At 48.0% G+C, this 27,220-nt stretch overlaps 1 protein-coding gene across 13 annotated transcripts in view; it reads left to right on the top strand.

Annotated features, from left to right (window-relative positions):
- cep170aa (centrosomal protein 170Aa) overlaps window positions 1-27,220 on the top strand; it is a 61,836-nt gene that overhangs the window by 17,793 nt on the left and 16,823 nt on the right. For 6 of the 13 annotated variants that reach the window (XM_088610383.1, XM_088610380.1, XM_088610374.1 and 3 more), the window contains 11 exons: window positions 4,729-4,818; window positions 5,677-5,758; window positions 6,358-6,413; window positions 6,732-6,894; window positions 10,428-10,565; window positions 14,598-15,080; window positions 18,162-18,706; window positions 21,976-22,101; window positions 24,235-24,370; window positions 24,646-26,337; window positions 26,611-26,664. In XM_088610383.1, the coding sequence (XP_088466509.1) occupies window positions 5,710-5,758; window positions 6,358-6,413; window positions 6,732-6,894; window positions 10,428-10,565; window positions 14,598-15,080; window positions 18,162-18,706; window positions 21,976-22,101; window positions 24,235-24,370; window positions 24,646-26,337; window positions 26,611-26,664 (3,442 nt within the window). In that variant the 5' untranslated portion in view covers window positions 4,729-4,818; window positions 5,677-5,709. Of the gene's footprint in view, window positions 1-4,728; window positions 4,819-5,676; window positions 5,759-6,357; window positions 6,414-6,731; window positions 6,895-10,427; window positions 10,566-13,692; window positions 13,829-14,597; window positions 15,081-18,161; window positions 18,707-21,975; window positions 22,102-24,234; window positions 24,371-24,645; window positions 26,338-26,610; window positions 26,665-27,220 lie in introns of those variants that run through there. The other 7 variants (XM_088610377.1, XM_088610382.1, XM_088610381.1 and 4 more) reach the window with 4 other exon arrangements.

Genomic DNA, 27,220 nt, shown 5'->3' with positions numbered 1-27,220 from the left:
TGTCTCGGAGCAACACGGCCGTGTGTTGTATCAGACTGGAGATGATTTATTCGTTGTTGTGGCTTTCTGCTCATCTCGGAAGCACAGAGAGGCGAGACCGGTAGTCTGAAACTCGGGGAGCATTGGTCTCTGCAGAACAGACATCGGCTGTTAATAATCCGGCCTCAGAAGTCTTCCTCACAGCATCAGCAGCCTGGTGGAGATCATGGAAAGCAGCTAAGCAGCTATTTCAATCCGAGCATCACAAAGTAGCAAGCTGTCTGTGAGTCAAGAACAAGAGACCATGACTTGGTGTTTGTGAGCGTGTTCCTGTATTTAAAAGGATTTAGTGCTTTTCAAACCCCTTTGGCTGGGAAGGGTCATAAACGCCTGCAAGGCGCCACGCAATCTTCCTTCATTGACGCTTCGTGGTTTGTTCCAGGACATTAGTTACACCTCATGTTTTCACAGACTTATCTGGAAGGACAATCGGGTCCGTGCTAGAACTGTAGTTTTTCACCGGCAGCTCCTGGCGCTGTGGGTGAGATGTTTCCAGGGAAGCCGCAGTTCCGAGGAAAACCGAACAGGGTGCGGGGTCGTGTTCTTCACCGACTTCCCCTCGTGCGAACACACCCTGCCCGCTCCAGAACCGCCTGGGCAGTCCTCTCACGTGCGCCATGTTTTTGGTTGTTGCTTTCAGAAAGAGGAAAGCAGATTTTTGAAAAACACAAATATTTAACGGCCGTGTGCAGAATAGACTTCAGAGGAAGACACGTTTTGTTCACAGGCGAGTTTAAGGAGAGAAATGTTGATAAAAACACCCACCAGGTGTTATGTCTTGTTGGCTAATAACTAGCTGTGACCATGACAATTAAAGCGTTCGTAAGCTCCTGACTTGGGTGTATTAATAGAATCTGGGGCAGATTTTTCAGGGTTAATTTTAGCAGGAGCGTGCGGGGGGAGTGGGCAGGGTGCCCGGTGCTGTGACGAAATGGAGCCAACGGGCTGGACGGGCCTGACTGCAACCACAACATCACTACACAGCGTCTCAGGCCTGTCCCATAACTTGGTGACGAGGTGGGGCTCTTTGTGGTTTTACCCAGAGACCAAACACCACAAAAAATAAATGCTGTATTGCTTTGAAGCAGAGCTTCAGAGTTAAGTAGGTGGTTATTTGAATATGGGCTCCTTACAATGGAGTTCTGATTTTCTTGGTCAGAATTTGATTATAATGCCCAAGCCTCTGTTGAGAAAAGGCCCGCAGTAAACAGGTTCCCTGTGTGTTTGAGGGGTGTTGGTTTGTGCTGGTCTAGTTACTTGCCCAGGTTGTCCTCCTCTGTGTCTTTGTCCACAGCGCTGCTGTGATCACCATCCTTACAGTCTTTGCATCCTGCGGCGTCTCTAGACGAGAGCCGAGATTCAGATGAGATGCTTTGTCTGACAGTATATACGCTCACTGCCGAATTTAAATAGGTTTGAGCCAGGTTTTATTGAAGCCAGATAATGCACACATGTTGTGTGGTGCAGAATTAACATAATTGAATTCCCTTGGGCTCCACACTGCATCCTTTGCGTTAACTGAGTGCTAACAGTGCTGTATTCTCAGACAAGGTAAGGCAAGTCGTTCAGATTGACACCACCCCTCTCAGCTCCAGTTCACTTTGTTACAGGTGACAGAAGCTGATGGGATTAGATAGTCACTCTTTAGGCCCTCGCTAGGAAGTGGGGTGATTGCACTGGTGCAGTGGACCCCGTGGCATGATGCTGTGCAGTGTTCCAGCACAGACAGCTTTTCACAAGCTCAGAGCAGACGGCTGGGAGTAGCACCTGCTGAATGCTTAAAACAAACCAGGGTCATAGTTTGTAAAACAAAAGCTACAAAAATAACATTTCATTCGAAAAGCTCCTCCAAGAATTGCCTGTATGTCATCTTACATCTCGAACATCAAAGTCCGAGAAATCAGGAAGTATGGATTGTTTCACTCCTTTCCTGCTGCTTTGGTCGTTTTAGATTGACAGGAGCCTCCTAGCTCATTCCTGTTTGAAGGCTTTTGTTAAAAATTGCTCCCTGAAGCACAATGAAGATGTGGACGCTTTCAAGAAACCTTTCTCTGAAGGGAGCGTGCGTCTGATGTGGATGTCTGTTCCTCTCCGTTACAGTTTGGAGGTTGCAAAGAGCTTAATGGTACAGGCTTGATCAGCCTGATCAAAAGAAGTGACGTGAGAAAGTCTGGTCACCAGTGAGGTTTAGAGTCTGCAGTGCTGTCGGATGCTGGATATCAGGTGAAATCCCCATAGGAGCATTGCTTCAAGCTGTGTATAATGTGAGCCGTGTTTGTATTTATCCCCGGTGTGGGGGCCTGTCTGACGAAGACAGTTGTGTGGTGCCACTGTGCAGGAACTGAGTAGCACATCTTGTAGCAGAGTATTCAGTTTTGAGTAATCTCATGTTATCAGGCCCAGTCATTTCCTTCATTTCCAGGGTAACTGGAAGATTGGCCCTGCTGGAATGTGACTAAATGCAGATTTTGTAGATCTCTGAGATCAGACCTCCTTCTTGGAACTTCTTTTTGCCAAGGCTGGGTAGTATGTTAAAGTAAAACCAAATGTTATTTAAAAAATATCAGGTACAGCATCAACATGATACAATTTTTTTAGTTGTAAATTACTTTGACCTTCATCATCTCCTTTGAATGCATTTAAAAGATGATGCAGTACCTGTCAGAGTCACTCACCTGAGTGCAGGTTGAGCTCAGTGATCTCGGGCTCGAGCTTGGGTCATATTGTTAGCGGACTGTGACTGGAGTTCCCCACGTGACGACGCATGGTTGGCCGTGCACCTCTCCTGTCTGAATCTGTGCCATGTTAACAGTTGAGGGGCTAGAAAGTGGGTGTGTTGGAGTCTAAGCGCTTCCTCAGCCTCCCCTGTGTGGGGCCACAAAACCCTGAGTCCTGAAATTGGGTAGGTATAACAAGATAACTGGTGATTTTTATTAATAGAAAAATAATCTGCTGAAGTCATTCACACCCCAGTCTCTCTAAATCTGAACAATCAAAGCGATCGGTACCACCTGTCTTAATCAGGTTTACTTCTTCATCGTGCACTGTTTGATTGTGAAGAACAGGCGATGGGCTTTTCCCAGATGAAGTGGGGAAAAAAAGTTTAAGCACGTTATTGCACTCGTCAGTTTGATGCAGTGGAGGAAATGGGGAAATGTGTGTGTCATTTTGCAGGCATGTCTCATTTTTCACGTGTCCCATGACCCCTGACATTCTCATTTTCTAGCACCAGTCATCGTTAAATATGACTTGTGGCCCTTCAGGCTGGTTCCTGATCTGGTTGGCAGCACTAAGGGTTTGTAGACTGGCACACTGAAATCGCTGAGACGGCTTCTTGGCAGGGAAGGTGCATATTTAATAGGCTTGGCGGCTGTGTCACCTAGTAGCAGTCAGAGTTCATTGTGCTTTAATGATTGGTTAATTGGCCTCCTCCTGCAGTTAGATCCTGAAGACCCATTAAATTCCACATTTATTTTGTTTTCCATTCAACACAGTGGAAGTATATCAACTGTCTAGTGTTTTCGATGCTTTGAAGTCGACTGGATAACACGTACTGTAAGTGAAAGGGAGATTTATAGATTCGCTGTTTCTGGATCCTCAGAAAGTTTTGGCTCTATAAATTCTTTACTTCACTTCACTTCAACTTTAGAGAGGTTGTCTACTGTCTGATTTAGTTGACAAGATATGAGCAAAGCTTGGAAAAGATAGTGCTTTGTAAAAACATCAAGACTTGAAAGAGAAAGATATCTAAAAACTAAATAAAGCTTAAAAGCACATTTTTAGCTCTGACATATGCTGTTTTACAATAGACATCTCAGTATTCTCCTCAAGTGTGGCGCCATTATGTAGGCTATGTCCTTCACGCCGAGAGGCTGATAAAATGATATTAAAATAAAAATTACATTCACTTATTGACTTCAAGGCTCCCGGAGTTTAAATACTTTTAATGTTATTGTTCCTTCGCTTCCTGTAAGTCTGGGAATGAAGGTTTCTGACAGGCTTGTATTGTCTAAGTATGTGCAGTAACGCACAATACCAGACCACTGCCAGTTATTTAAAAAACTGAAACCCAATGAGGTGTTTTATATATTTTACTTTACCCCAAAAAACTGTTGTAGAAGCACTTATTAAAACACAAATGCGTGACCAATCCCAAATTTCCCAAACTCTCACCCCCACCCTGCTCCCCTATTGACAGAGTTTCTGCTGAGTGCCCTGTTTTCTGAAACATTCCTTCATCCTTGGGTTTGTAGTGTTTGTATTTTGCTGGATATGAGGGCCCAGAGCAGGATAAGAATTGAATGACAAGCTGTTGATCCAGTCTAGCGCAGCTTATTGATGCAGACTTGGTCAAGAAGTCAATGATAACAGACCTGCTGCTCTTGAGCACATCCAGTTTTCACAAACGTGTCATTCTCTTGTTTAATTGCAACAGTGGTATGTGTAATCCATCTCTGCTCTCCTTCTGTAGTCAAACTGTTACAATATCTGTTACAGTGTTTTTTTAACCTAAAGTCAGGGGGGTCTTACCCCTTGAATGATATCTGTTAATTAATTGTTCGATTGACCTGCAGCGGACTGGCGTCCTGTCTAGAGTGGTCTCCCATCTGGCGTCCGTGGTTTTCGATAACGGACGGATGTGTGGCGGACTGATTCCTTGTGAACTTTATCTCCTGTGGTGTTTTTCAGTCCCGAAGTGTCGACAAGCAGCACGCGGTCATCAACTACGAGGCTTCCACCGACGAGCACAAAGTCAAGGACCTGGGCAGTCTGAACGGGGTAAGGGGTCGAAACGTGGCTTTCTGGGAAACCCTGAACCCAAACACCTGCCTTCAATGTTTAGCTAAGCCAGTATGTCACGGCCAGTGTTCTGTCTGAAGTTACCCATACCCTCTTTCAGAAAATGGAAACCAGCCCTATAATGAGCTAAAACGTGGCTATAAAAAACAGCATTAGGAAAGCACTGTCAGCTTGTCTTTCCTTCTGAATTTCAGAGCAGGTCAGAGACCGATCAGTGTAATGACACTCAAGGATGAGGTTGAGAATCTGTGTACAAGTATTCGACTGGCCTGACGCGGAAATAACACTGCCAGGATGTTCTGCTCCTCAGCAACACCCCTCTTCCTCTGCTCTGGCTGAGTAGTATCCTCCCGTGCCCTCGCCAGGCATTCTGCGGGAAGCAGCAGGAAGTTAGCCCATTAACCCCGAGTCGGAAATATAAAAGCAACACAACCAGCCCCCTTCTACCGCATGAGTCACTCTCGCTGTGCAGCAGAGGGCGGCGAGGCCTTGAATCAGCGCAGGAAGGTTAGTCACACTAAGGCGGGACAGATTAAAAACAGAGCTGACAGTCAGTCCTGGATCTGCGTTTTCCTTCACTTAAGAATCTGAGTTGACGGTTTGTGTTTCCAGCTCTAGCTGTCTGTGGTTAAAAAAGAAGCTAGAACAGAGCAGTCTCACCGGGGTGCTGGAGACGCACTGTCTCCTGGGTTCTCATGCCCTCTGACCTCCTGGGAGAAGTGATTCCTGGCCTTTCTGTCAGGACAGTGTGGGCTCAGGGAGGTCCGGTGAGGGTGCCTGGTGGTCAGTGCTCATCTGCTTTTCTAAACTGTCCTCTCCTGTCGGCTTTCAATGCAGACGTTTGTGAATGACGTCCGGATACAGGAACAGATGTACATCACTCTGAAGATGGATGACAAGCTCCGGTTTGGATATGATATCCTTTTTGACTTGTTTTCAGCTCCCACTGACTTCCCAGGAGGAATTTCTGGAAGTCTCCTGCTTTGCTGACAGCCAGGGTTCTGAGAGATTTTAATGCTTTTATTTTGAAGCTGTCGCATCCCCGATGGTTTTTCGAGATGCGTGACCATCCATGGATTGTGAGGTGACCAGTAGAGGCAATTCGGAGGAACCTTCCTCCTTCGGGACACGGCTGGATAAGATCCCGAGATCAATCAGCCACTGACTACTGTACCGAAGGGGCAGGTGGGCCGAATGGGCTCCCTCTCCTTAAACAGACGTTTTTATGTTCTCACATAAAAAGCAAAAAAGAAGAAAAAATATTTCAGATGTGATAATTAGTCCTTGAACATCTCCATTGTCAGTCTTAATGAATATGAATGAATTGAATAGATGTTGTGTGTGGCTGTAGATGTGGGCTCCTTGCTTTAGAAACTGCCGGGCTTTGAGTGTGTTGGTCATGTTCTTCGCACTCACCCGCGCTGACGTAACAGGGTAACCGGGTCGCGGCTGATTCCGGGCTCCTGGTTCCTGGTTTGGGGTTCATGGGCGGCACCTTTCCTTGACGAGCCTCACATACAAACCTGTTCACAGTGGTGCGAGGGGAGCTGCACGTCCCGGAGGAGGCGCTGAAGGTAGGACAGAGGGACTAGCGTGACGGTCTCACAGGACGCATGTCTTTACACCGAGGGTTGTGGGGGTCTGCGGCAGGCTACCTGGCCGTTTTCTCTCAACGGCCACCCTGGCCTCTCAAGGAAATGGGTGCATCTAACAGACCCTTGGATCGATTAGCTAAGCGCAAGCAGAGGGGCTGGACGGTCCGGTCAGCCTCCTCTCGCTTGCCACCCCCGTCGTGTTGCCGTCATCGCGGCTCGGCCTCGGGCTCGTACCCCGGTGTCTCCGCTGGGAATTCCTCTCTGACTCGGGGCCTTTCCTGTGCTGTTCCTCGCTAGCACGAGAAGTTCACGAGCCAGCTCCAGCTGCCCAAGAAGCCCTGTGAAGGGGAGGGATTGAAGCCGTCCTGTATGAAGACCCCCGAGACTAAGGCTGCCGAAGCCTGCAGCGAGGGCTCCCCCAAACCTGCAGAACCCCCAAAACTGGACGACAAGATGGCAGGTAAAGGAACCAGTAGCAACCGGCTGGCTGTTTCACCTTCTTCACTTTTATTTCTTATTAAAGTCATCAGCATTTAGAGAGTGTTTAAGGCCTAGAAAGTTCATCCTGCACATTGGACCAGACTTAATGAACCTCTCTGTGAAAATCCAACCCACCACCCTGTGGAAAAATCTTCTTGCAGATTATTCACCTGTGACAACTTCTGGTCCATGACAAACTAGAGGCAGAGCAGTGTCACATCATTAAAGAGAGACGGATATAATTCACATTGAATCTTCTTGTCTTCAATCACAACAAGCTGAAACCTTGTATTTTTCAGGCGTCTTCATACCCAAATTATGTCGAGGTTTTTGATTAAAAGCATGAAATATTTTTTGTTTACAAAATAATCTCACTGTGCAGTACTGTCAAGCTTCATTGCGATTTTTTTGTTTATGATACCTGAGGGAAGTTAAGATTCCTTCAGACCAATTGTATCACTGTGTCAGCTGGCCTTTCGGTCACTGTGACTAATCGCTTCCTATTAGAAATTAGAAAGGCTTTGGTGCAAGACGAGCTGCAGAGAATCTGTAATCATCTCTGTCAGGCGTTGCCCAAATCTGAGATTGTGGTTGTCTGTCCCTGTTAGACAGGGGTTCCCAGGAATGCTGGGTGGCTGAAGTGACTCTGTTTGGCGAGGGTCCCAAGCGAGGGGCAGAATCTGAGTGGAAGCAGAGATGCTCAGGCAACATTTTTGCTGCCCCCCGTAGGAAATGAGTAGTTAAATAGAGATTAATAACTAACAAAACATTAGTCAGAAGAAAATGTGTAATTTCATTATGATTTACAAAAGCAGTCAAGTAAGTAAGCCTGTCTTCTTTTTAGGCTATATTTTTATTTATTATTTATTTTTTTATTATTTTTGAATTCTGAAAAGCTGTTGAAGCCGTTCAGTAAGTGGTATAAATATTTCTAACAATGAGAGGAAGATTGACAGGACTCCCGCTGTGTCTGAGTGTGGTCCCAGGTTTTCTGAGCTACAGTCTGTTGTACTAATGTGATTAGACAAATGTATAGGCTGTAAATCTTGATGTCTTTAGCTGAAAGCCTGGCATGCATCCCATTGCCCTGCAATTTGTGAGTTTTTAAACTTGTATTTATAGGAACTGTAATTCTTGAAGGAGTCTGAGAACATGAACTGCTGATGCACAGTAAAGCAATAGTGTCATAGTATCCAGCTGTCTCCACAATCTGCAACTGAGTGATCTAGTGATCTGGGTTACTTGCTAAATAGCAGATATTTCAGGGGCAACAAAAGAAACTTGATCAATATGTTGGAAACAAGCGGATTTTATTTCCATGAAAAAATATGCCCGTGGAGACTCTTGTTCACAAAGTGCAACGAGTGCAGAGTCTGCAGTAATCACAGATCAGAGAGGGGTGTGACAGTATAGATGGCACTCTAGCCTGCTGTAATCGCAGAGCAATTTACAATGCCACTGTCTCTTTTCTGTGGACTAAACCTGTGAACTGTACGAAGCCTATTCTAATGTACCTATGCGCCAAAATGTGTCAGGAAATAGAATTTATAAATAAATTTGTATACTGAATTTGTATGACTCAAACTCCAGATCTTGCCAAACCTAGAAACATGTAATTACACATGGCAAAGACCTACTATTTTTCTCCTTTCCCTTCATGCATTTTATGTTCACAGTAAGTATACAGGAAGAATCTCTACAGTCACGTCACGTGTTCAGATTGACAGGGATTTCACACAGCGACCGGCAACTTCAGTGTGCTGGATGTGACGGAATTCTAATGCAGTGTCCTCTTACAAAAATACGTGACCAGCACATCCAGGCCAGTCTCTACAATTAATTTTATACACATATCACATAATTAATCTTAGGAAGATCTAATGTATAGGTTTGACAAACAAACTCATTCTGCTTAACTGCGGTTATAAAGAAGTTTAAATTGAGTGCTGGCCTGGAAAGTCATCAGTACGAGAAATGATGTGACGTTGCTGCTTCAGTGGTGCAGAGCAGTCGGCGTTGCTTTAAGATGGATCGGAAGCTTGTGCTGTTATTCTCTGAAAATCCTGTGTCAGCCCTGGCAGAGTGCAGGAGGGCAGGCTGGATCTGCTGTTATCTCTGCTATGGGCTTGCAGGTGCAGCTTTCTCAGAATTTCACAGGAACTAAGTTGCAAAGACCACCTCTATTAACCCCTCAAGAGGTAACAGGAATCGGTTAAAATATTTTTGTAACCTTAGATACTACTGTACTGTATAGGAGGCCTTCTGGGTGTTGTCAGTTTCTGAAATAGTAGTAGTTTATATAGATCAGTCATCTAGCTGGAATACCACAGTTAAAGAAATACCAGCTCTTAGCTTTACACTTTAATCTGAGAAAACTGAAATCAGTGCTTGCTCCAGAATGGCGCTAAATGGCTTGGGTCTGTCCAGCTGGTATGAGTGAAAGTTAGTACGTCTGTCATTGTATCTGCGGCCCTTTGGAGTGTTAAAGGTAGAGAGTCTGTAAGCTGTAGCACAGGAAGCTCAGTCTCTGAAACATAAAACAACAACAACAACAACAAGTCTGCTCACAGTGATGCATTTTCATTCAGAGTGACTGGTAAGCCAGTAATTATTCTTACTGTGATGTTTGAAGCTTTATGTATTTGGGATGGTAACATTCTGCATTGTTACATAGTAAAATCAATCATAATTTTTATTTGATCAGTTTAGAGTTGTCTTTTAACCTTTTATGGCCTGAGTTTTTTTTTAAAAGCAAGAAGTGCTTCCTTTGAATAGAAGTGACTCAGAATTTCATAGTTGTACAACAGTATTTACAGGCCACAGGAACTAGCAGTTCTGTACCCGTGTTGAATATTTTGAAGTTAACAGGTTGTCAAATGATTATGTAAAAGGTGTTTATATATATATTTATCAGATACATAGAATTATCCGTTTTATACATTTTTTAAAGATGATGAGAGATGCATATTTAAAATAATAATAATTCAGCTAAAAACAGTGATCCAAGAATCCATTAGAAGAACATGTGGAGAAACTCAACTTTTTTGATACAAAACTCTGGAATTGGCATACTCCAAGATTCTTCCAAATCATGCAGTGTGATTTGCTCTGTTCTGCAAGCACATGGTGTGTACATTTGAATACTCTAGATGAGGACTGGTGCCACTCTCTCTATAGCACTGCAAGCTCACAGACACATGACAGTGGTACAGGAGTCACAATCATGCAGCAGGCTGTGAATAACCCTGGCTAATTTCAAACCTTGGCAGCTCTCAGTCACAGCTAGAGATACGTAATGAGACAGTCCATACTCAAACCAGTCACCTCCGTCATCTAGGACCCAGATTGCATGTGGAGCCGAGCACTTTACTGATTGAATCACTTATAAGCTGTCGTCTGAAACCTCGTTAAGATTTTCTGCACATCAAGCCATGTGGGTCCTGGCCTTTTACATTGCTTATCTGACATCCCAAAGGCGTTACTGAGGGTTGTCTCCCTCTCTGCCAATCCCAGCAGACATTGCGGCGCTGCACCGGGGCACGCCCCTGTATGGCCAGCCGTCCTGGTGGGGGGACGACGACGCAGATGATGAAAACTCCTTCAAGCAGGAGACCAAAGCATCAGCCAAGAAGCCGGACAGTGGAGTGACAGGTGAGCTCACAATAATCTGCACAGCGTAAAGAGGTAGAGAAGACCACCTCGGAAGGATGTAAAGCAGGGTGTCGATCTCTGCAAAATCATGCGGCGTTTCAAGCTTAAAACAAGTTATGAACAGGAGGATATGGCGTGTCTACCTTTCATCTGTCATTATTTTCTGTAGAATCTCATGCATTCAGACAAGGAAGGAGTATCTACAGTTTTCTGTGCTGTTAATCAACAAGGCTATTTTTCGCAGAGTCCAAGATTGTGGAATTCTGTCTCCCTCCTTAAAACGTGGGAGCTTTTAAATTAAATGTTAATTATGTTTTTAAAGGAGACGCCCGTTTTTAATTTTTCAGAGTGTGATGTCTTTTACCTCCTAACCATAAGAGTTTTAATATTGCGTTATATACATTGTATTTAATACATTATGCTAATTTCCTTTGAGCGGTCTAAAAGGCACTGACACAATCGCTTATTACATCACAGTGAGCATACATTTTTATAAGCCTGAATAGATTTGCTAATTAGAATACCGACAGACTTTTTAAAAAAAAATGCATTTATGGGCAAATCTTGCTCTTCCCTGGAGATAGGGTTACATAGCTCAGAGCCAGTAACGGAGAGATTACAGATCTTCTGAAGTTTCGTGCAGCACTGTCACACAAGGAGCACATCTAACGTGACCTGAGTCCGTCAGAGTGCGGAGTGCAGAATGCCCCAGCTGTAACAGTTGATGGGTTATGTACACTGCAGGATTTTCTTAACTGATGCGTTTTCAATCTGCAGACAGAGTAACACCCTTCTCTGTTTGACAGATCTTTTAGCTTAGAGTTCAGCTATTGTTTTGCGGTCAGACAGAGGATGGTCCGGTCTTCTTTCTTAGGCATATAGGCAATGTCTGTTTTGTAACAGCCTGCTTTTTACAAAACGTTATGCATTTCTGAGACGTTAATGTTTTCATTGTTGATGTCAGTAGCAACAAAAGTAGAATACTAACACTGATTATTACCGAATATTTACATATATTCATTAATCAAGCTTTGAATTAGTGCCATGCAAGACTCGTTTTGTGAAAATTACCTCATTTCTGCAGAGAATTATTTTTTGTGTGACAGCTCAGTTAATGATATTTCGCATTGTGTTGCAATATTCAGTATTTGCAGGATGCTGTGGCTCACTTAGACAATGCAGATCAATACATTCCACACAGAGGATAAACTATACATTTAGCTGTCTGTCAACAGTGGTGTTAATGTCTGTAAATAAATTTGTTTTTATTAGTCCTTCAAAAGCTCAGCACCAGAGTTCAAAACAGGTTGGTTCTGTCGGGATGATGTAAGCTGTAAGACTTTTGAACAATGCATTTTACTGCTGCTATGCCTTACCTGAGAACTGAAAAGACCTGAAATGCAGCTAGTCACCCACTGACATACTGTAAACCTGGATCACCCGCAGAAAGAAACCTGGGAGGAATCACTTATGCAAATATAGATCATGTTCCTCCTCTGCAGCTCGGTCCTGATAGTGACCCAGCACTCTGACAGGAATCTCAGCTTTCACCACTTGCTGTCAGCACTGGTTAAGGGCTCCAGATCTCATTAACCCTGCTAGTGCAGCAATAATGGGATTACTGAGCATTAGACCCTTTCAGCCCACAGTTTAGCATTGCCGCAGACAGTGTGACTGAGAGGAAGGTTTCACGCACCAGGGAGACAGCGGTTTGACCTCTGACCCAGAGAGGCGATGAGAGCACTGGTAGTCCTAGAGGCCTCAGGCCTCACCAGCCTGTTCCAGAGCAGATTTGCAGCTGGCAGTGGTGTAGCGGGTTTTGGAAAGGCTCAAGAAGTGGCTTTTCCCTGGCTTAGGTCACATTCGCCTGACCTGGAGTGAAAGGTTTGCTTTGAAACCGTAATACAGGGAGACAAGGCCTGAAACTGTGATATGTGGACGCTAAGCGTGAAGATACAGCTCCTCCTTGGCTGGTGAGGAGTGGCCGAACAGACCCTTCCAGCAAAATGAGGCAAGGGAGAGGCGGGGAGACTCCGTGGGGCTGGCTTGAGAGCAGTGTGGAGGCCTCTGGCGTGTGGGCCGAAAACAGATGTGGCAGTTGCTGAGAGTTTAATCTTTTTAGCACTCTTTTGATTGTCTTTTCAGCCCAGCTCTGCTTTTGGAGAATGTTTCTCTTTGGTTAAAGTAAAGGAGTTACTAGTTTTACATAATGTACTGTAAACTGCTTGATGCTTGGAGTAGCCAGTGATAAATGAGGAAATATTAGGAGTAAAAATGTGTAGCCAACTGTACAGTGCGCTGTTAACCTATGATGTACCAAAGGGCTTTTCTAGGATGGGGATTGGACCATTCTAGAGTGCTCTGGGCCTTGACTTTTCACAAACTAGGGATCTAAATATACAGTATATATATTTATAACTTGGATATGCACCCAGCTGAATACATACTGAAGACTTCCCTAAGGCAGCATCCATTGTCAGTTCTCAATCAGCCCTTTCATCTTTAAACCCCTGCATCGGGAGCCTGCCCTTCTTAGAAACACTGTGTAGGCAGCTGTCTTGGAGTGCTGATCAGAGCAGCTTGTTAGTGATAATAGCTTATTGATTGTTAGGATTTCATTGATGAAGAAATGAGTGTCCTCTATTCAGACAGCTCCTAACTGTTCCGGCAGTGTTACAGAAGAGTGACGCTGCACTTGCAGTATATCACCTCATTCACTCTTCTTGTGGGCCAGTCAAGAAGGTGGAATATATGGACCAGGTAGCACAAAGCATTTGCATGCTTCAGTAAATATTGGGCTGGATCTGAGCCAAGTCGGAGCCCCGTCGACCTCACGCAACAGGCAGTCCAGGGATTCCCTCGTCCTCTGCAGTTGTTGCCATGGCGAATGTCTGTTTTTGTTGACGCATCTGAGAAAGTCCCTTATTTAAGCTGACCACAGTCAGTTTACAAGGAGTGCTCTGACCATCTGCCCGCTTTGCTCTGCTGCAGACCTCTGCACCTTCTTGAATCTCCCCGGGCTTACCTGCTCTGCTGTGGCGGGCCCCAGTTTCCAGCTGGGTCTGCCCCTAGCGAGGGATCTTCCACTGTTCCTGTGGAAGAGGAAGTGTGTCACCGTTTATAAATATCGGAAGCTGCGCAGCCTAGCCTTCTGCTTTTTTTACTCTGTCACGGTGCTCTGAATTGTCCAAGAAGTTTGTTTTATTAGAATCACTTAGAAAAATAAAAATCACCTTCGAATTTGAATGTAAATGCTGAATTTGGTGAGTAGCCTTGTCAGTTACCTGGGTAGTTTTGCTTCTTATTCTTAGTAGAAAGGTGGGAGTAACCGGTGCCTCGTAAACTGTTGTGGTTTCAGTAAATTGGTGTTAATGTGCAATCGGGATAAAAGACCAAAAAATAAATCTATTGGTCGAGCTCAGTATGGGTCATTGCTGTGACTGAATCTCCATTGGCAGGGTTTGTGATTGAGTGGGTTAGAACTACACATCTAAAACTTCATGCAGAAAATGCTATCTCAGCAGGATACTGTTTGTGCGTTATGTGGAGTATGTATCTGTGCTGTGTTGTTACAAAGTTTTTTTTTTCCCAGCATACTTTGCAAAACATTTATTTTCAATGAAAAACGTTAATTTTAATTCTTCCGTGCCTGTGCTGTTGCTGTCCAGATTTCCACCTTTAAGCATCTTCAGAAACGTTTCTGGAGCAAAAATAGCTTGAGAAACCATGCTACAGTTCAAACAGTGTCAGTGTCGTGAGCTCTGAAGTTCCCCTTGCGAAACTCAAATGGTGAGCCATTGGAAGATGTTTCTGTATTCGCAGTTAGGTGTCAGTTTCCAGGTGTTTTAACCTGGGCTGCAGTTCGGAAAGGTTTATAAAAGTTTATAAAATGTGTGTTGCTGCAGTGAGACTGCAAAGCCCGGTATCCTTACTGGTCTGACCCACACTGTCCGTGCAAACAGGAGGACAGTTCCGGGTTCGAGAATATCACGTGTTTCACTGGGTGGACTCTTCTCTCTGGTTGCATGCTAGCCGACGGCAGGGAGCCCAGAAAGGCAGAGGACCAGAGTGGGGCGGAGGACGGCCTGCACCCCCTGTGCCGGGAGCCCAGTTATTTTGAGATCCCCACGAAGGAGGCCCAGCAGGCGGCGCCGATGGCCGACGGCGGGATCCAGGAAATTCCCACCAAGGACACGGAGGGCGGGGGCGCCGCGGGGGCCGCCGCGCAGGGCCACGCGTCCTTCACCATCGAGTTCGACGACGCCGCCCCCGGGAAGGTGACCATCAAGGACCACGTCACCAAGTTCACGCCAGACCCACGCCCCCGGAGCAAGAGGTCCCCTCAGCAGGGAGGGAAAGAGCTGACTACCCTGCAGGCCGCCATTATTGCTTCGGAGAGCAAGGTGGCCGACTGGCTGGCCCAGAATGACCCCCCGCTGGCCAGGAGAGAGTCGACGGAAGAGGACACCAAGAGCATCAAGAGCGACGTGCCAGTGCACCTGAAGAGGCTGAAAGGTAGGTGTGGGTTTCTCTCTCCGGCTCCCAGCTGACCTGAGAATTATACAGGGGCCAACGTGTTTCTTTATAACCCCGCAGCTCCCAGCTGGCAGCCCACTGGAGCTCAGCAGGTGTGATCCGGGTCAGTACCTGCATGGGAGACTCCTGGGAAAGCTAAGGCTGCTACTGGAAGAGGTGCTAGTGGGACCAGTGGCGCTCACCCTGCGGTCCGTGTGGGTCCTAATGCCCCAGGAAAGCGATACGGATGCTATAGTGTAAAAAAAAGACACCGTCCTTCAGATGAGAAGTAAAACGGATGTCCTGACTCTCTGTGGTCATTAAAAATCCTGGGGCGCTTTCTTGAAAAGAGTAAGGGTGTAACCCTGGTGTCTTGGCCAAATTTCTCCCTGGTTTTTGCCAGTCAAGGCCTCCTAATAATCCCCATCTCTGAACTGGCCTCATCACTCTGCTGTCCGCCCCACTGAGAGCTGATGTGTGGTGAGGATACTGGAGCACCTTTGTTTGAGGTTATTTCAAACCTCTGGCAAGTTTGATATTGTAGACTATCCAGTGGGCTTCCTGCAGGAGGAAATGTCCCTTTGAAAATGAAATGGGGACCTTTAGTGATCTCAGTTCATCACATCGTTACTAACTGTTACCCAGCGTCAGGATCATACCTGGGTCTGGAGGAGCTGTTTGACTGTGGAGGTTTATCTCACCAGCTGTGTCCTCTGCCAGGAAGTCTGTCAGCCATCATCCATACCAGCGGACAACAGAGCAGCCACCTTCTCCTATACAAGACCTGACCACTCCAGTCACTTTGGCTTGTCCTGTAGGTGGCCTGTGGCAGGTTATTCTGTGGCCGTCCTCAGTCCTCACCTGACATGCTGGAGTCTAAGGCACTGGGGGAGGCTCAGCATTCCATCTGAGATGGACAGAAGTTACTCATCTTCCTTAATCCCCTCATTTGTTCTGTCTTCCCCCATGGTAATAAAAACAGATGGGGGGTGTCTGTTGAGCCCTGGTTGGCTTACCAGATTCAAGGGGCTTGTGACTCTGTCCTTCTACCCTGGGCCTTCAAGAGCTCATACTGGGCTGAAGGTTCAGTCTTTGGTTTGCTCCTGTGTCACTTTCCCTCTTGTGCTACTGAGGAATAACTCAATCAGAGTGGCCACTCTGGCTGCCTTTAAAATTCTTGCAAAGCAAACCTGCAGCTTTGTGATAAGGTAACTATGCGCTGAATTTGCTTCAAGGCATTAACGACTTCTTACTGAGCAGCAAAGCCCTGCCCCTGACTTCCTTCGCTGTGAAACCCACATGCTGTCTAGAGTATTAAGTGTTCGATGTTCCAGCTCATTTCGAATTCAGGGGATTATATCCTAGCACTCGCAAATCCTCAGCTCTGCTCCTGCACGGACGACCGAGCTGAAGATGGAAGGTAGGCTCTTTCCGTCTCATCTCCCTACCTGAGCGGTCGTCTTCCAGTTTCGAAAGGGCTGTGCAGTGTCACTCTGTCAGGCTGGCATGTCTGTAGTTTGGGATGACATATTGCCACCAAATAGCACCTTTTGACATGTTAAGTGTTTGTCTCTCTTTTGTCTGGGCCGCCATTCCTTCATTTCTTTTTTCACAAAATCCTTTTTTGTGAAAAGGAGTGTCTCTGCCACATTAAGTGCTCCTATCATCTTGCTTTGTGTTTTGTAATGGCCATTGTACTTCAGTGCATGACTTTCTTAAGGGTTCCTGATAAATATAGGATTTAAAGGCTGGGTTCAGGAACACGTGATGAGACTACAGCAGAGCACTGTATTACACAGATTTTCTTTTCGAGGCAGATTGTGTTATTGTAGTATGTTAATTATAGAATATTTATTCTCTGCAATTTTTCCTTAACTGGATCATTGTGGATTGACACATTTTTTCTCTTAATGTCAAAAATCCTTAATTTGCTTACATGTTTTAAAATCCTTAATAAGCTATAAATAACAATTTTCCTGAATTTTTATGCACCCTCTTAAGATTAAGGGTGGCTAACTAACAGACAACTAACATGTGTACCGTCCAGATGCATATTCTGAGAAATGGGTGAGGTTCAGTTTTGTCACCTCAAGGGGAAGAACAGCCTCAGAATGTGCAACAGCGCTGGGCCAACCTCGTGCCAAGGAGCTGTCGGCCCTAACGAGCTTTAATAACGGCCCACCAAGGCTGTCGCGGTAAATACCACTCGTCTCCTCCGAGGGCTTTGTTGGAAGGAAAGTTTGTGGTTCCCAGTCTCACTGGAGAGCAGTGGGCCTGACGCTCAGATTCTGATAATAATCTGGTTCATGGGGCTGAGCAGAGAAAAGGAAGATGACTCACGTGGCTGTGCTTTGCCATAGTTATTTAAAGGCACCACTGTTAACAGCTGGAGGGAAGAAAATCAAGAGATGTGTGTTTCTTTCCTGCTTCTAAAAGATCTCCGTCTTAACTTCTTTTTTTTTCTTTAAACGCACATGACCATGTCCTGTTGCTGTTTCCTGACTGACTTCATTAAAACACGACCTCTCTGTTCCTCGGCCCTGCTCGTGCTGAGCCACAACCGGATGATGCTTTTCTGTCAAATCCGATGCGCTTCAGACCGATCAGGACAACTTGTCTGTCATCAGCTTCAAGAGTCTCGAATAGTATACTGAATAACTGAAGATCAGTCAATGGTTACTATTCATACTGAATTGCTGAAAAATGGAGTTTGAATACTGTCAGGAACGTGTGGGGAGGAGTGGTTGAGTCCTCTCAACTCCCAGCTGGAATGTTACAGGTTCAAATCGCAGAAAGGTTGCGCTCAGAGTTGTGGGAGTCTGGAACAAGCACAGGCCAGATGAGTTAAATATGCTGAGTGGCCTCCTTTCATTTGTGTGCAGAGCCATTTGCGGAGGGTGCGTGACCGTATGTAAGGAGGTTTGTGTGTGCGTGGCTGTATGTGAGGAGATGTGTGCGCGGGGGTGTGCACGCTGGTGGCCGTGTGTGTGTGCGAGGGGTTGGCCGTGGCACGAGGGGGTGTCCAGTGATCCTCCACCTGGAGTCTTCAAGGGTTTCCGTGTCTCCTGGTGTTTCCTCTAGGAAGCAAGCATGAAGATGGCACACAGAGTGACTCGGAAAACGGGGCCGGGAACCAGCTCACCAGCAGGAGGGCGGCGCTGGAGGAGCGGCTGAGGAGCGCCCTGAGTGCCAGGGGGCAGGCTGGCGCCAGCGGGGAGGGCAGGGGTGCCGAGGGGCCCGTGCAGAGCAGGACAGCCTTCATGATCGAGTTCTTCGACGAGGAAAACCCCCGCAAGCGCCGCTCCTACTCCTTCACGCAGGCCGGGGGGGGGGTTGTGGCTGGGGAGGTGCCCTGCCCCGTGCCCCCCCCCAAGCCCAAGGGAGTGCCCTCCCCGCTGCCCCCCCCGGCTCCCCGCCCGCTCCCGAAGCAGAGGTCCGAGGACACCTGTGCGGTCCGGCTCTCGGCCAGCGTGGGGCAGCAGACCAGCCCCGGGGAGGAGGTGGACAGCGCGGCCAGGCCGGGGGGCCGGGAGAACGAGGATGACCACAGCGATAAGGGCACCTACACCATCGAGATGGAGAACCCCAACCCAGAGGAGGAGGAGGCTCGCCAAATGATTGATAAGGTAGGCCTGGGCAGCCGCAGAGGTGTCATTAGTTGACTCATTCAGCAGGGTACTTTCCTAGAAATGCAGGACATGATACTCTGTATGGCCCATCTTGTTCCTTTTTTAGTACATTGAGCTTTGCTTCTAGTGTATTGGTCCCAGGACTCAGGTGTCCCACCAGGATACTCTCACTTGTGAGAGTCCCTCCGGTTTTTCAGTCCTGAGTTCTTGTTGATTTTCACTTTAGCATCACCTGCTGGCTCTGGTTTACAGCATTTAGAAACCTGCCAGCCGAGCTGATAAAAACTAAGACCACAAGTCTCTCCCTCCTCTCATTTGTAATCTTTTGGCCGATTTGGCTCGTTGGTCGTTGGTAGTAAATTGATCTGAGGTCTCTCAGGAAACGTGGGGATGAGGTTATGGATGAGAGGTGAAACAAGGTCATCTTGGTTTCAGGAAGAAGCTACAATAGAATCCTCTAGAGCAGTAGTTCTCAAACTTTTTGGACCAAGTACCACCCCTGATCAAACCAAAACATCCAAGTACCACCTACAAGCCATCTTCTCATAGGAACCCCAGAAAATCTCAATGACCAATATGAGCGCGCATGCGCGCACACACACTCACATTCACATATAATGAATATTATTATAATAAATATTGATTTAAAATATTTGATATAGCGCCTTTAAAGATGGCTTCTCAAAGCGCTTTACAGAAAAAAAACAGGAACAACAACAATTAAAAATAAACAATAAACAATAATCTTCCAGTGAAGATTACATAGGGACTTGCCTGAGGTGCTCAAGATCCTGCAAGTCACTAGCCATGTCATCTCAAGTGTCTTCCCCAAAAACAACAGCAGTGGAAAGACCCAGAGACCAGAGGAAGTGGAGTTTAGGATCATTCTAGACGGAGCACAGGAGAAACCCTTTGCTCAGAGGGTTATGAGATTCTGAATCCAGCTCCCAGGTCATGTGGTTGAAGTGAACTCCTTTGGATGCTTTAAAAAGTGATGATATATTAGAGCTTTAAGCTGCTAGTAGCTAAAGATTAGGTGGATTGTCGTCACTTTGGTAAATGTGCTCTGCATGAGACCTAGAATCACACTTTAAAACCTTTATGCTGAATAAACCCATTAACACGTGATCCAGAGGATACACTAAATACAGTGACTCCATATCCGCCATGTTGGTGCATCATATTTTGGATTGTTATTATTTTACTTTTCCAAATATATGTGCTGTATATAGAGCCGTTGTTGATACTTTTATAGTGAAAAGGAATAAGGTAAACAAAACCCTAGCATCATAGCACTATAATTTAAAGGTATTGAAGGTTAGATACAACAATGATAGATTGTTTGCTATCATTGAGTCCCTGAAATGTATCATGAGTGCACTGTAAAGCTGTTTACAGTGATCTGTCTCATTGATTTAAAATGTGTCATTTCACCTCCAACTCTTTGAGTGTTCTGGGGGATTTCAGGATAAAATCAATTAAATTACTAAATTCAATTTCTCCTTAAATTTAGTACTATGTATTACATTTGTCTGCAGTTCGTGGATGGTAAAGTGCAGGTTAAGATGCTGATGAGCTGGGAATTTGCCTGAATTACTGTACATATCATATTAGGACAACCAGCGCTGCAGATGGATGAATTTCCTGACAGGGTTTCCCCGAGTCTCACAAACGCAAACCAGTTGTGTAGAATTACCCAGCTGTGGCCGAGCTTCCTGAGATAGCAACTCCCACTTGGCTAATTCTGAACCCTGTTTTTTGTCGTTACGTGTGAACTTGCAGTGTTATCAGTAAGAGCTGCATTAGTGCTCCTGCAGTGTGTAGCTCTGCTGTTTGTGCGGTGGGCTTGAAGTGTTATCAGTAAGAGCCGCGTCAGTCCTCCTGCAGTGCTTTAGTCTGCTGTTTGCTGTGTGATATGTCGGTACAGGTTTTGCATTTGTGAATTGAAGTGACCTTCAGTCAGGAGTTGCCGTATGTTTTCTAACGTTTCTGAGCATACCTAACCACTTCTTCCTGCCACATTCACAGCTGAGGGCTCTAGAATGACTCTCTAGCATGAATGAAACCACAGACTCTTAATTACAGGGCTGGCAGAGAGCTATAAAGGGAAGGAGTCCTTTCTCATCTGCAAGATTGAATTAGCTGTTTCTGTTAGCCAAGCCCATTCCCCACACTGGCCTGCAGTGTAAAATACCATTTTGTCTTTTTTGTGAATTGGCCCGAAATTCTCATCTTGGATGTGTCGGCTATATGTCAGCTTCCAGGAAAAGGTGTCTGCTAAGGTTATAGTAATTTTAATTGAACATCACCCTTCAGTGTAACAGTCACTGCCGGCTCCTCCGTGCACGTAGAGGGTGGAAATACGACTTGTTTTGTCCCCTCAAAACGTGAGCCGCTGCAGCGGATTAAGAGGAAGGTTTCAAAAGGCAGATCAGTCAGCTCCTCCACAGCTCTCCTCTGGTTTCAGCCTCAATGCCCTGCAGCCGCTAGCTTTCCTGTTGCTTTGCCACCCCGGCTGCGTGCTGTAAAACACTGGACTGTGCTGCCGAAGCAAACCTGTCCAGTTCTTGGGGTTTTAAATGTTTGCCATTCTGGTGCTGCCGTTGTGTGCTGCAGTAATGCACAGTTAAAACACGGTGGAGTTGTTGATACTGCAGATTTTGGAGCGGAACGAAGTGAGTTTAGTCATTTTTTGTCTGAGGTCATTAATGACGTCCAGTTTTACCCAGGGATTTTCTCTCTTCCGAAAGAGTGGTGCTCTTTGTGCCTGGTGATTTCCCTGTCAGATCTGTTCCCTGATTTCCCTGTCAGATCTGTCGTGAGCTCGTGGTTGACAGCCCTGTAAGTAGTTCTGTGAGCTAACTTGCTTGCCTGGATTTGCTCAGCCATCCTGTTGCTGTGACATATCTGACAATGTCAAAACCAGCAGGTCATTTCACTACTATTATTCCTTCCAGTGTTTAGAAACAGAAGACAGGTAGGCTAGCAGGAGCTCTGCGAGGCCCTTTGTGTTCGCAGCTGTACTAGCAATTAAAAGGCTTTGTTTCAGTAAGAGAGCAGCTCGTAGGGGTATATTGCTCTGCAGCGCGTCGTCGTCCTTTGTGTGTTGTGCTTCGGATTGAGCTGCGTTCCCATGGCACCGCACGACCTTGAGCGCGGACTGCGCGAACGGCCCGAGGAACAGTAGGGCCCGCCTTGTGTCGCGCTCGCCGCCCCGGGGAAGGGTGGGAAGGGTGCTTGTCTCACGCGGGCTCCTGCTGCCACAGGTGTTTGGAGTGGAAGAGAGCCGGGACCGCTCCCGGCCTGTCGTCCTGGAGCAGCCGGAGGGGCTGACAGACTGGCTGTCCGCGGCTGCCGGGGACCCCAGGAAAACCAGCTTCATCGGCTCGGAGGTGAGAGTCCCTTCTGGACACGCAGTGCTGTCACAGGAGAACGTGTTTCATTTTCCTTTCCAAGCATTAATAGGACTGTTGTTTATGTTATTACTACCACATTTCACAGGCTCTTCCTGTCCACTTTAACAGCTTTCAGAGCTGTAATTAACCATCATTGAGCTGTTAATTAACTAAAGATACTCCTGGTCTTAGAGAGCCGGAGGATCTCCTGGTTTTCCCTCCTCAGGGGCTCTGATTGTCTTAAGTGGTTCCAGCTGTCTCTGTGCTCTTACTCGTTGAGGAGGGCCAGCTCCCTGGGTACCTGCAGGGCTGGGCTTCTCCCAGTGCAGGTGGGAGGGCACTGCAGGTTGATGACAGGGGACTGACAAGGTGCCACGCAGCACTGATTCCCCAAGTAACAATATTGTCACGTGTAGATACACCTGTAGTTGTCCCTCATGAACAAAAGTGCAGAAGTGCTGAACAGAAAGCGGGAAAGCATTCACTTTGGGTCTGTGTTAAAGACGTGGAGACGTGTTTGTACAACATTCAGTGTGTAGGACCTGTCAGTCAACATGTAGCTCTTATGGCCAGCAGCCATATCACTCTGCAACTCACAACTGGCAGCCCACTGAAGCTCAGCAGGTGTGAGCCTGGTCAGTACCTGGATGGGAGACCTCCTGGGAAAAACTAAGGTTGCTGCTGGGAAAGGTGTTAGTTGGGCCAGCAGGGGGCGCTCACCCTGCGGTCCATGTGGGTCATAATGCCTCAGTATAGTGACGGGGACACTATACTGTAAAAACAGGTGCCGTCCTTCAGATGAGATGTAAAACCGAGGTCCTGACTCTCTGTGGTCATTAAAAATCCCAGAACGTTTCTCGAAAAGAGAAGGGGTGTAACCCCGGCGTCATGGCCAAATTTCCCATTGACCCTTACCAATCATGGCCTCCTAATAATCCCCCTCTATGAATTGGCTTTATTAATCTGCTCTCCTCCCCACTGAGAGCTGGTGTGTGGTGAGCGTTCTGGTGCACTATGGCTGCCGTCGCATCATCCAGGTGGGGCTGCACACTGGTGGTGGTGGAGGGGAGTCCCCATTACCTGTAAAGCTCTTTGAGTGGAGTGTCCAGAAAAAGCGCTATATAAGTGTAAGCAATTATTATTATTATGTTATTGTTGAGAGAGTTGATTCTGACTCGCTCCTTATCGGCCTGTTATGTTAGCTGAATTAACATCACAGCCCTCTAGTTCACCTCTGCTTCAGTCCTGGACCTGCCAGCAGAGCCTGGGTGCTGCAGCTCTTGGCTCTTGCAGACAGAGCCAGCCTCCTGCTCCAGCCTGGCGCTGCGCTCTCTCAGAGTGAAGTGGGCGCCCAGCAGTGTTTCTGTACTGGAGACCACTGCTGTCTAAGGAATAAGGGTCAGAGTGAGAGATCTCCAGCAGTCTCATTGGCTGGTGTCTGTTATTCCTAGAGCACTTTGCTTTGGCGTTGACCTACATAAAGCAAGTATAAGAAACAAGACTCTTCCTTTCTGGGTCACCTCCACATGAATTCTCTTGGCTGTGAGCAGAGGTAATTGGGACTTCAGCTTGATTTTAAAACTCACCAATATAATACCTCTCTTATTCTTCTTAGCCTTTTCAAGAGATTATGGACACAGTTCCAGAATCTTTCCTGTATGGTTTTCATTGTACCTCAGTTTTCTGTTTCTTACACATACTTGCAGTGCGCTGCACTTACCTCTGAGTATTCCTTGCCAGATCTTGGCAGCAAACCCAGAAAAGTAGGACTTCTTAGTTTTTGCCAGAATGCTACAGTTTGCCATGGTGATGCAATGCCTCAGCCCTGCAGAACTAAAGTATGGTAATTAAACAGTAAAACTGTTTTTCCCACAATCTTCTGTCGGGGTACTTACAGCAGAGTGTGAAGTTTAATTTTGAAATCTGTTATAAGTCTGCAAGTGCTTTGAGCATATTAATATGTACTATATGTACTGCAGAGTTTCACAAAACAAGGTATTTTTGAGGAAAAAGTTGAAGTGCGAGCCTCCAGCTGCAGTGCTGTGGTGTTCACGAGGGGGCGCATCCTAGTTCAGAAGGGAGGACCAGAGTGACCAGAGTCAGCTTGGCCATGTGCTTTCTCTCTCCCAGACTCTCCCGGAAGACGCGGTCGCGGTAGGCAGTCCTCGCTGGGTGTCCCAGTGGGCCAGCCTGGCGGCCAACCATACCAGACCCGAAGCCGATGACCCCCGGTCCGAATCCCCAGCTTTCGCAGCCCAAGAGAAAGGTCAGTGCAGCAGGGAAGGCCTTTGAATTCACTTCAGTTTAGCTCACATAAGAGGACATACGGTACCCTCTGTACTGTATTTTCATCACGTTAGCAATTAAGAATTCTGCACTAGACATACTGTATATTGTCACAGAATTTTGAAGTGCTTCTGTTTGGGGGGCTCCCAGTGAAGCACGTGTTCGTCTCTTAAACAGGTTATTTTCATCACGTTAAGCGAGGATGTGTCAGTGCCTTGCCAGCGCTCAGCTGCCGCTTTGTGTTTCCGTGTTTAGAAGCCGACGTCAGCGAGTCGGCAGTCTCCATGAAAAGCACGACCTCGGCCGCCTCCACGTCCAGCCACGGAGAACGGCGCAGGAGGACCCTGCCCCAGCTGCCCACCGAAGACAAGGGCCTGGACAGCGCCAGGGCCAAGCCCGGGAAGAGCTCCACGGCGCTGGGCCCGAGATCGGAGATCGGGGAGAAGCAGGACACCGAGCCACAGGAGAAGGAGAGCCAGTCGTCTCACAGACGGAGGGAGACGGACCGGGCCAGCCGGGCCGCTCACAAAGGTGCCAGCGGGAGCCCCGCCGCTCCAGAGGCCGACAGGGCTGATGCGGGCACCTCGACCGTCAAGCAAGCCTTGGCCAAGCTCCAGCAGCAAGAGCAGAGGGGCCCCCAGCAGCAGTGGGGCGCTTCCAAGCCGGGCGCCAAGCCTCCAGGGGCGAGCACCGAGAAGAGGCTGCACAGGCACGACCCCGGCCACAGGGAGGAGGACAAGAGGAGGCGGGCCGAGGACGGCACCGGGGGCCCGCCGGGCCGAGGGGGAGAGAGCGAGAAGTCGGGCAAGCCTCTGGTCAGGCAGGGGAGCTTCACCATCGAGAAGCCCAGCTCCAACGTCCCAATCGAGCTCATCCCCCGGATCAACAAACAGATGGGCTCGTCCTCTCTGGCCCGGGAGAGGAGCGACTCGGTGGGCAGCTTGGACACCACCCTGCTCCTGAAGGACACCGAGGCCGTCATGGCCTTCCTGGAGGCCAAGCTGCGAGAGGAGAACAAGCTGGAAGGCGGCGGCGGAGGAGCTGACCCCCCCAGCTATCCTTTGGAGGACTCCATCTCCCCGGAGTCAGACATAGACACAGCCAGCACCATCAGCCTGGCTGCCGGGGACGCAGACCGCAAAACGGCCCAGAAGCGCCGCACGCTGACCAGCCTGCAGAAGGAGAAGAGCACCGTCAGCTCGGCCTCCAAGAGCGCCGCCAGCGCCCGCGAGCGCCTGGAGAAGAAGGCCAAGCTGCGGCCTTCGGAAAGCCGGCCAGAGGCCCGGCGGTCGGTGCAGCCCGGCTCCCGAGCCCGGCAGGCCTCCGTGGACCTTACCGACGACGACCAGACCTCTAGCCTGCCGCACTCCACGATCTCGGACATCCTGTCCTCTGACCAGGAGACCTACTCCGGGCGCTCGCACGGCCGGGGGCAGCTCACCTCCACCGACGAGCTCTTGCACTCCAAGCTGGAAGCTGGCAAGGCCGCCAGGACCAGAGCTCCGCAGGCCCCCAGCACGGGCCCCGGGAAACCGGCCACTCTGCCCCGGCCCAGGCCCACCAGAGCCTCCCTGCTGCGCCGCGCCCGCCTGGGGGACACCTCGGACAACGACTTGGCCGATGCCGACAAGGTGTCCGTGGCCTCCGAGGTGTCCACCACCAGCTCCACCTCCAAGCCCCCGTCCGGCAGGAAGACGCCCTCGCGGCTCGACATGCTGGCGCAGCCCCGGCGGACGCGGCTGGGCTCCCTGTCGGCGCGGAGCGACTCCGAGGCCACCACGGGCCGCAGCAGCGCCGCCTCCCGCGCCCCCGACGCCGTGCTCCGCGCCGGCCTGCGGGCGCCCTCCGCCTCCGAGACCAAGGTGGCCCCGAGGGTCAGGGCCAACAGCGTGTCCAAGCTGCCCGATGCCAAGTCCAAAATCACGTCTGTCCACAGCTCTCCTTCTGGTGAGTCCGCCGGGTTCCCAGCATGCACAGCGTCCCCCACGAGCTTCCCAGATAGGAGGAGACCTCGGGCTGTTCAATCCTGTTTCTCTTACAGCGTCTCTAACTTGTCTGGACCCTGTGTGAGAGCTCTTGACACCCAGTTAGATCTGATACTCCGTGTGTTTCTGCGGCCTGGAAAAGCTGTAAATGGACATTAGTGTAAACCTGCTGTGTTTGCAGAAGAACACACTCGCTGTAACGGTTCTTTTTTAAAAGGCTGCTTGTTTCACGCAGAGGGACCCCGGGCAACCCCTGACGCAGAGACAGCGCTGCTGCCAGAGCTCTTGGGTACTGTACCGCGCATCCCGGGCCGTCTGAGCTCTGTGTGTGCTGTGTTCTGTCCTGTCCTGGGCCACGCCCTGAGAACTGGGCCCTTCCTCATTGGTGCTGGTCCCCAGTCTGTCTGGGCCTGTCTGTAGGTCCCTGCTGAGGAGCCTGGGTTTTTCCACAGCCTCCCATGTGCTGCAGATGGGTTTACACTACCCACAGGTTTTTCAAGTGAGCAACATCAGTGCAGAGTTAAAGCCGAACAGTTCTTGGTTTCTTTTTCTCATTATCTGTTATTTATTTCATCCCTCACTTGTAATATTGCTCAAAATTAATGCAGTATTTACAGTTCATATCACAGTACTGAGCTGAGCAGCTCTGCAGTGGCTGAACCGCTTGATGGGTTTGCGCAGGGTGCCCCCTTGTGGACACACATTGGAAAATATTTGTTTTTATCTATCCCTCTTCGTGGAATATTAAAGGGGAACTGCAAGGCTGTTTTCATATTTCAAGGTTAGAAAGAATTAGCATTAATAAGTGCATTTCAAACCACAATAAAAGTAAAATGTGCGCTGTA

Source organism: Lepisosteus platostomus, chromosome 17, assembly GCF_059453375.1.
Source record: "Lepisosteus platostomus isolate fLepPlt1 chromosome 17, fLepPlt1.hap1, whole genome shotgun sequence".
Lineage (NCBI taxonomy): Eukaryota > Metazoa > Chordata > Actinopteri > Semionotiformes > Lepisosteidae > Lepisosteus > Lepisosteus platostomus.
This window is presented reverse-complemented; position numbering and strand designations above follow the sequence as displayed.